This window comes from Elephantulus edwardii, unplaced genomic scaffold (genome assembly GCF_000299155.1).
Source record: "Elephantulus edwardii isolate Elephantulus edwardi_28Jun2011 unplaced genomic scaffold, EleEdw1.0 scaffold00062, whole genome shotgun sequence".
Classification (NCBI taxonomy): domain Eukaryota; kingdom Metazoa; phylum Chordata; class Mammalia; order Macroscelidea; family Macroscelididae; genus Elephantulus; species Elephantulus edwardii.
In genome coordinates this window covers 10,432,218-10,441,480 of record NW_006399812.1, presented here as the reverse complement: position 1 = coordinate 10,441,480, position 9,263 = coordinate 10,432,218, and the positions used below count along the sequence as shown (strand labels likewise).

The following is a 9,263-nucleotide window of genomic DNA, read 5'->3' as shown; positions in this document are numbered from 1 at the left end:
CTGGGAAGCCAGCAGTCAGTGAGGTTGTCACAGCCTTTTATCTCACATTCTCACTCAAGGGTGTCAGATGTGTCTTGATCAAACAATGATTCTCATACTCGGGTTTTCACCCCCTTTTCATGGGTGTGCTCTCTGGTCTTCATTTAATCCCTTTAGACTTACTCATCACAGATGCAATATGAGCTGGACAAGGAGTGTACAGGGGACCTCTCTGCATTGGGATAAGGAGTGTGTGTGTGTGTGTGTGTGTGTGTGTGTGTGTGTGAGAGATCTCTGTGTCTATTTGTGTGTGTGTGTGCAGGTGTGTATATATGTCTGTGTACTCATGTACATGTCTGCACGTGTATGTGTGTGCATGGGATAAGTGTGTATATAGTCTCTGTATGTCTTCATATGTGTGTTCACTGGGACACAGTTGTATGTATATGTGTGATGTCTCCATGTCTGTGTATGTGTATATTTACCTCTGTGTGTATATGTCTGTGTCTGTGTGTGTGTACAGGGAACTCTCCCTCCACTGAGATAAAGGGTGTGTATGTGGGGGTCTCTGTTTGTCTGTCTATGTCTCTGTGTGTACAGAGGACTCTCCCTCCACCTGACCTTGCAGCACCTGGGCATAGTCTGGATTCTGTCCACCTCAGTGTCCACATCAGGTGCCTGAACACCCTCTGACAGCCCAGTCCGGACCTGGCCTCTTGGAAGGGTATAGGAGAGTGGGAGAGAGGCAAGAGAAGGGGCAGCAAAGACCTTGTGTCTGGCGTGAAATTCTGGGTGTAGGAGTCAAAAGAGCAGGGCAGCACCGTCAGGCCAGGGGGACTCCATAGAGTCAGTTATGGACAGACAGGAAAGAAGGGAGGCCATCATGCCTTCAAATGGAAGCATTGAGTTTGGGGTCTGGTTGAGCATTATGGCGGCTGAAGAGGACCAAGCCCCAGCCTTACCCTGATGCTGGCAGACAGAAGGATGGGTACAGGCTGACCAGGCCTTCGTGGGCAGAGGCAGGACAGGGGGCAGGACTGCAGGTTCCTAGGGCACAGGAGAGACACACACCCTGGTGGAGAAAGGGGGTGTTCTACAAAGAGGGCAAGCCAGACATGCGTCACAGACACACAGGGCCTGGTTCTGCTGGGCGCCAGAGGCTGGGCCCTCCTTCCTATATACATCTCCCTGCCCTCTGCCGTCTTCTTCGGGAACAGGTTTCTGGAGTACCCGAGGGGTGACGTCCATGTGGTGGACATTGAGAGTCCCCAAAGCCGTTCAGGCCTACATCACAGCTGGAGCGCTAGATGGAAGGGCGGGGAGACAGCTACAGCTGGTGAGGGGGGATCAGGGCAGCCCTGAACATGGAAATCTGCCCACCCAACACCCACACACGTCCCAGGGCCTTCCCCACACTGAAGCAGCGCCTCCCCAGCCCGCAGCCCACAAGAGGGGTGCTTCCTGCAGGCAGGGCCCGGGCAGGCTCAGTGGAAGCGGCTGTCTTGGTTTGCAAGGTGGCTGGGGAACTGGGTCAGCCTGCATGTCACTCACACCCGGCCTGTCCCCGCAGGTCCCTGGTGTGGCGGTTGAGCACACAGAGGCCCTGACTCTCATGGCCCTCTCCCGGATGTAACCTACAGCAGGATGAGGCCCCACAGAGAGTGTGCTCTGATGCTAACTTACCTGGGTGATCCCAGGTAAGCCCCTAGGCCTCACAGCCTGGCAATAGGCCAGACATCATCACCTGAGGAAGCTCTGATAGACGAGAGCCACCCCCACCTGTGTGAGGACAATTCCGCCAGAGCTTGATGGGGGGGCTGCTCTCTGACCCTCCAGCTGGGCCATCCCACCCATCCTCCTCCTCCAGAAAGAGACCAGGGCCACCAGCTTTCAGCTCACACCTCCACTGCAGGCCCCTGGGTGAGGTTCAACTGGCATTTTATCATCACCTCTGCCCATTCGCCCTCCCCCAATTCCTGTTTGGTCTGTCAGTTCACTCACTCAACATTTAGTCCCAGAGACAAGACTGTTAACTGAGTGACCCAGAGTTCCAGTCTTTGTGGAGACTATGATTCCTTCTGATAAAACACCATCCTGAGAGTTTGTTCAACCAAACACCACCACCTCCAGGAAGCCATCCCTGATTACAAGCTGAGATCTGCTTCCTCTGGCTGCTAAGTCTGGTCTCACGGCCCAGACCACAGACCTTCATCCCTGGGGTGCCCTCTGCCCCTCTGGAGCCAGCACACAGATGGGCCTCACTGAGAGTAGTCATGGTCACTCCCATCAACATCAAGTTGTGACAAGATTCCTTGGCTCCTTTGAACCCCTGCCTGCCTCCCAGGCCTCAGCACCCAGATGTTAGCATCACCCGTGCAGATGGACCTCGCTTTAGGGAAACTCGGCATTTACAAATCCTCGTAGTCATGATTCTTGGGTAGAGGATCATGTGAGACCCCTGAGCCCCTTAGTATCTGCCCTAAAAGAAAGCCGACCCTACAGAGGTCTGTCTGCTAGCAGTCTCCAATGTCCTGAAGGAACTGCGGTGACCTCAGTTCCCACCTGGAGCAGCTTTGCATTGGGCCGATCCCAAAAAGGACTGGGCAACTCTGAGGCGGGTGCCTGGGGTAGGGGCAGCGTCCCTCAAGCACAGAAACCTGATCATCAGGCTCCTTCCAGAAGGTGCCAGAGGTCAGGGAGGAAGGGGTAGGGATAGGTGGGTGCTCAGCTGGAAGGAAGGTGTCCAGGTTAGTGGGCAGGGGCATGTGGCTGGCAGGACAGCTAGGTCCTGTGTCCTGGCCAGGGCCTGTAAGTGAAGCCTCAGGCCGAAGTGAGGGCCTGGGCCAGCTCTGTCACCAAGACACCCTCAAAGTTCCTTCTGAGAAAAGTGTAGGTACTGTGCCTGGTCAGAACACCTCGGGACCCCTTTAAGCCTGGGGTTAGCTGTGAGGCCTGGGCTAGGGACAGTGCTCCAAGCCGTTCTCATCTTAAGGTGACAATAATAAAGGTGCCCACCTGTGTGGTCAGTGAGCACAGCACCCTCCTGCCTGGCTGATGTCTCCCCAGATCTCAGCACGCCCTCGAATGAGGACTGCTGAGGGCAGAGAGGGATGAGGTCTTCTCTGGAGGTGAGACCATCTTGGAGAGAGTTGTCTCTCCTTCCAAGGAGCATGGGTCCTGCCCACTTCCTGTTTCCTGAGGCCCTGATTCCTCCTCGGCAGCCTGTTTGTCACTGACCACCTCACCTCCAGACCCAGAGGTTTGACACCTATGGGACAAGGCCAGGGCCAAGCCTGAGGCTCTGAGGACAGAGAGAACAGCCAAGGAGTCTACTTCCTCCCTCAGACGGAAACAGCAGCAGCTGGGACTCTAAGAGCGTTCAATTCTTCGGGGAATTCCAGGAAGAGCAGAGAGCAGTGTGAGTGCCCTTCTCCCCACTGCCTGCCGAGCCCCGCCCCGGGCTGTCACCTGGCCTCTCCTCCTCAGCCCAGCTCCACGCACCACAGAGCAAGCTGAGAGAGCCAGATGTGTGAAGACTGTAAGTGTGAAGCCTCAGCAGCTCTGGGGTCTGGAGTGCCCCCCCACCCCGCCCCACTTCCCACCCAACTCTGACCTCCACTCCTTTCCTCATGCACCTTTGTATTTGCCTTTCCCTCTGCCTGCAGCACTGTTCCCACCTGGCCTGGGCTCTCTCCCCTCTAGGTGTGAACTCACCTCTGTGGAGTGGCCCTCTACCTGCCCCCGCCCTGACCAGCAGCCCTCCGAGTCCACCTGACTCACAGTGACCCCAGGTTGCTGAGGACTGTACTCCACACACTTTCCAATGGCTTTGACCTTTCAGAAGTAGATTGGGGGGATGAACTTGGATGATCAACCTTTTAGTTAGCAGTAGAGAACATGAATGCTTTGCACCACCCCATTCACAGCTCTCACTTCTGTGTGACGTGTCTGTCGCCCCGGAGCCTCTCAGGGACACACAGCCATGTCAACAAGTGTGTCTGCTGAGGGGAGCTGTTGGTTCCCCAGGCCTGGGTCCTTACAAGACTAACATGAGGGGCTGGGGAAGCAGCAGGTCCTTCTCACGCCTGGGGAGGGTAGAGGAGGGAAGCCGAGGGCTGAGCCAGGACCTACCACTCAGCTACCCTCCCACCTGCCCACAGGGTCCGTGCCTGTGAGCCTGTCATGTGTCATGAATCAAATGTCCCCCAACACACACACACACACACAGAAGAGAAGGTATGTAATGATCTCAGTGAACAAAACAGGTGTAGGCAGATTAAGGGTGGAACGCACACCCCGTTTCTAGTACTGACCTGTTGTTGTTAGGTCCCACAGAGAGCCTATGAACAACTGATCTGAGCCCTGCTCTCTTCTGCGCCGCCCTCATCATGGCGGTTGTTACAGTCATGTGTCGCTCCATCTTGCTGGGGGCAGGGGTCTTCCTCTGACCCTCCACCTTCTCCAGTATGATTCATTCTTGGAAAAGGAAAATATTAGCCTCTCCTGAAAACATACCCCAAATGTGAGATGTAGTTTCATCAGCCTTGCCTCTAAGGAGCACCTCACCACACTTTCTCCAAGACAAACTTGTTGGTTCTTCTAGCGATCCATGGAATATTCAATTCTCTTCAACACCACAATTCAAAGGCACTGCTTTTCCTTCTGTCATCCTTATTCATTGTCTAACTTTCAGATGGATAGGAATTCATTGAAAAGACCATGGTTTGGATCAGGTGCACCTTAGTCTTTAAACTGGCAGTGTTGCTCTTTAGCCCTTTGGAGCGGTCCTTGACGGCCAATTTTCCCAATGCAACACATTTTTTGACTCCTGTTACCCTGGGTGCTGACTGACACCTTCACAGTCCTAGTCAGATGTAAAGAGAGTCCCCTATGGGTGTGACTTGTAAGATCTTTTTACTTACTAGAAATAAAAAGGGAGAAAAAATTAGGCCGGAGGTAGGGTGAGGGACCTTTGTTGTTCTGTGCCATCAACTGACTCCTAACTGGCCATCCTGCAGGTTTTCAGAGGCAGTAAGCCACACAGGAGAGGCTGCCTGCATTTCTCCCGCAGAGCATCTGCTGGATTTGAACCACTTGCCTTTGGATTGGCAGCCTAGCTCCTTACCACTAGGCCACCAGAGCTCTTAGTACTATCAAACCTCCAGGAGTGGAGAGTTTGGGACCTGGGCTGCTGCATGATGCAACTCCTTGATACCAGGGAGTGCCAGCAAGCTTGGAGGGCTCCAGGTAATGCTGGAGGAAGGCCTCCACATGCTGAAGGAAACAAAGACTTTTCTCCACCACTGGTGGAGCAGAGGGCTTTCTCCTAGAGCCATATCCTGAACTCAGAGTCTGAGCTTTCAAACTGTAAGAGGGCAAATTTGTTCATTAATGTCACCCACACGTGTGGTCTTTTACAGCAGCACTAGATGACTAAAACAGTAGAGGCAGATGGTTGGAGTGAAGGGTAGCAGTGACAAGGCCTAGCTGTGCGGGTCTCCCTAGTGTCTGAACTCTGCCTTGATGGGCCCAGGGTGTCTGAGCAAAGAAAGAGTAGTGAAAAGAAGTGATCTTCCAGTGGCTGGACCCAGGTACCACCTGTCCTGGATTCAGCCTGGGGTGAAGGGACAGGCTGCCTACCTGGGTTCTGAGAGGCACCTACTCTCTTCAGGAAATGGCCAGTGACCTGTCATCTCGCTGTGCCCTCTGACCAGGCTGGAGAACCGGCCTGAGCCTGTTTGTGGGGTTCAGGGAGGCCAAGGAAGGAAAGATCACATCAATATTCTTGGAAGACCTCTGACCATCTCCCTCCTCAGCCTGTGCAGTCTTCCCTGTAGGGGAGGGTCACCCTCAGGCCACGGCTGGCTGCATCAGGGAGTCCACCTCAAGTATGGCTCCTAGTCAGAGCCAGGTTGGAACCCACATAGGCTGAGTGTCTGGCTCTGACATGCAGAGTCAAAATCCCGGGGCCTCACAGCTGTCCAGGCATCAGGAGGCCACAGCTCCAGCTCCAGGCCCAGCCCCAGTGGGCACTCTGAGTGAGGCCTGGGGCAGTCTCTCCACCAGAAAAACCACTGAGGAGCACTACCCCCAGGGTGGCCCGGAAGGAGGCCACAAGGAAGAGAGCTTTAACACCAGGAAGGCCTCGGGCAGGGCCACACAAGTGGCTCCCTGTCTCATTTATTCTCTTCTCCTCAATCCACTGAGATAACCCACAGCAAGGTGAAGGGCTGCAGGCGCCAGTCCATGACCACAGCGGCCCTCAGGCTCCATCCTGGGGAATGCAGCTCCGAGGTGGCTGCGCCCCCCCCCAAGGACATCCGCACGGTGAGCAGGTGCAGATTTTTGCTGCCCAGCACTCACCCATTTGGCAGCTGGGGCCTCTCCTTTCAAAGGACATACAGGTACCCAGGACCCAGGTCAGCCGGTCCACACGGGGCGCCAGCTGCCTGCTTTCCCTGTTGAGCCTGTCTGATGGCATCGCCTGAACTGCTGTCACTGGGATAAGGGTGAGAACCAGAGGCCAGAACCTGGGCAGACCAGTGAGACCAGAGGGAGAGGCTGACCCGGGTTAGCAGGGACACTTCCGCCTTTCACCTTTCCACCTAAGCTGATGATCTTCCATTTCCATTAAGCTGAGTAGGTAGAGCTTCTGAGCTCGCCTGTCAGTTAATATCAGCTGTGAGAGACTGCAGTCCCAACACACAGACAGAGGACAGATGGGCAAAGTCCTTGAAGGCTGTGGGGCTTAGGTTGCACCCCTGGCCTGGGGCCCCACATTTACAGCTCTGGGTGTGGTCTGAGTGTCCTGTCTGGAAGACTCTTCAGAACTAAAGGTTGACCCTGGGGGCCTGCTCGTCCAGGCAGGTGGCCCCCGCTGGGTGTGATGGACCCACATCCAGTCCTCCACCTTGCCTCTGGGCGCCAGACTCCAAGGGCTGGCCCCCAGGGGTCACCTGCAGCTTCAGTCAACACGCCTGAAAATGGGGTTTATTCCCCAAAGGCCTAAGTGTTTTTTGGGGGGTTGCTGCTAATGGAAAGATGACAGCCTGAGGTGACTCAGGTGTCCATGTCCAGTGAAAGGCACCGGGGCCAGAGGGAAAGAACAGCTGGCACTGCGCCCACCCCCCTGGGCAGTGTCCTTAGGGGACACTCACGAGCCCTGTGGGGCCTGGCAATGTGCTTGCGTGGATGTAGAGGTGACTTGGAAGTATTCGCAGGCCCTCGGTCAGCTATGAAAGGACGACCAGGCGACGCCCGAGGCGTAGAACTCCACACTGCTGGGCCAGTCGCCTTCTCCATTGCCCTCTCTGTCCTCGTCGGAGTCATCATCGTCCCCGCTGGAGGCTGTGAAGACGGGCCCGGCCAGGTGGGCCTGCTGGCCCGGGGACCCCCGGTGAAGGCCCTGCTCCTCCTCCTCCTCGAGTTTCTGGGCGGCCAGCATGCGGTAGCAGAGGCTGCAGACGCGCAGGGGCTTGGAGGAGAGGCGGGGCAGGAGGAAGCGCTCGCGCGAGCACTCGGCGCAGACCACAAAGCCGCACTGGCGACAGTGGTGGCGCCGCGTGAGCGCCGAGAAGCGCGTCTGCGTGCAGCGCATGCAGATGTCCGTGGCCTTGTCGGGGATCCAGGGCGCCGCGTGCTCCGTGCTGGGCTGGCGGCCCGTGGCCAGCAGCTGGCGGCGCACGCACTCCTCGATGTGGCTGATCCACTCCTGGCGCTCCGTCAGGGACGCGGCCGACACCACGAAGGACTTCTTGGTGGTCTTGATCATCCAGCGGTTCTTGGCCTCCAGCGTCTCGGGCAGCGGTTCCAGCGTCACCTCCTCCAGCGGGATGATGTGCTGGCTGCGGTACTTGCGCTTGCTCAGCACGATGCTGCCGTACACCAGGATGTCGTTGAAGAGGAAGAAGATGCGCGGCTTGGCCTTCTTGCGGCACTCTTTGGTCAGGACGCCCTCGCCCAGCAGCACGCGCCCCGGCAGCGCCAGCGGCTGCCCCGACGCCCCGAAGCAGCTCTCCACGGCCGCGATTCGCTGGCTGTTGATCTCCGTGTTGGCCAGGTGGTCCACCATCTTCGTGGGCTGCTGAGCTACAGAGACAGGGCACCGTCAGCGTGGAGGGGCGGGGACAGGTGGGGATCAGACCACCACCCCATCCCCACCGCCCAGCAAACCAGTCACCCGCTGCGAGTCGGCCTGCCCACCCACCCAAACTCACTGTCTCGGGCCAGGACCCCAGACGCCGACCACAGAGACAAGCAGGACATGGGGTTCTTGGAAGGCAAAAGAATTCCCAGCAAGGGGAGCAGGTAACTGCGGTGTGCACTGGCTTGATTCCCGGGGCCCCTACTTCCTCAGGACCAGGGAGACAGCCTGCATCAGCCTCTGCTGTCCACTCAAGGGGCCAGAAGCAGAGAAGTCCATCCTCCAATTTGCACCCGCCAATGGCCGAGCACTGCTGTTGAGGGCGTTAAGGTGGCACGTTGGCCAGTACTGGAATAGTGGGTGGGTGCAGATCTAGTCATCTCTGACCCCACCGAATCACTGACCAATCCAACCTTCACTGACCCTGCTGCCCACCCACCCGATGAACCCGAGTGTCACCAAAGGTACCTGAGGTTTCACTTTACAGGAGGGACACTGAGTGCTGCCATTTGGGGGGAGCCGAGTCCATGCCCCTGGCAACTGCTGCTGCACTGCATTCTCTGGGGGAGCAGGAGGCCCAGCCTGACACCCCCCACCCCCGCTGGGGCACTCCCTCTGTTCCTGCAGGAGGTCCCCATCCCCACCCTGGCAGACGACATCTGGGACAGCCCACCAGTGCCATGACTTTGAAGAACGCCCACATCCCGGGTCAGGAAATCAGCAGACTACAGACTGAGGATCAACTCCCAAATCCAGCCAGTCTTTCGTTTTTAAAGTTTTATTTTAAACTTTAACTAAAGTTTTATTGGAACAAAACCAACCCCATTCATTTACAGTTGGTGGTGCCATATGTGCAGTACTGCTAATGGACAGGTCAGCAGTTCAAAACCACCAGAGGCTCTGAGGGAGGAAGACGGGCAGTTTCCTCCTGTAATGATTTACAGCCTCAGAAACAGCAGAGAGTTGTGATCCAAATGACAACAGGATGTATGGGGTTGATTGTGTTTTTTTTTTGTTTGTTTGTTTGTTTTTAAACAGTTCTCAAGGGCACTTGTGGTGCAGTGAGCTAAGCACTAGACAGAGTAGTGTACTGTGTAGTATAGTACAGTGAGTCTATTGTTCAAAATAGCTTTCCTAGGTC

General features: G+C 56.2%; 1 protein-coding gene across 1 annotated transcript; it reads right to left on the bottom strand.

The window, feature by feature from the left end:
* Positions 1-7,207: 7,207 nt before the first annotated feature.
* Positions 7,208-8,050, bottom strand: PLEKHF1 (pleckstrin homology domain containing, family F (with FYVE domain) member 1). Its single transcript, XM_006887827.1, has one exon. It carries the CDS (start codon positions 8,048-8,050, stop codon positions 7,208-7,210), a length of 843 nt encoding a protein of 280 aa, XP_006887889.1.
* Positions 8,051-9,263: the final 1,213 nt, after the last annotated feature.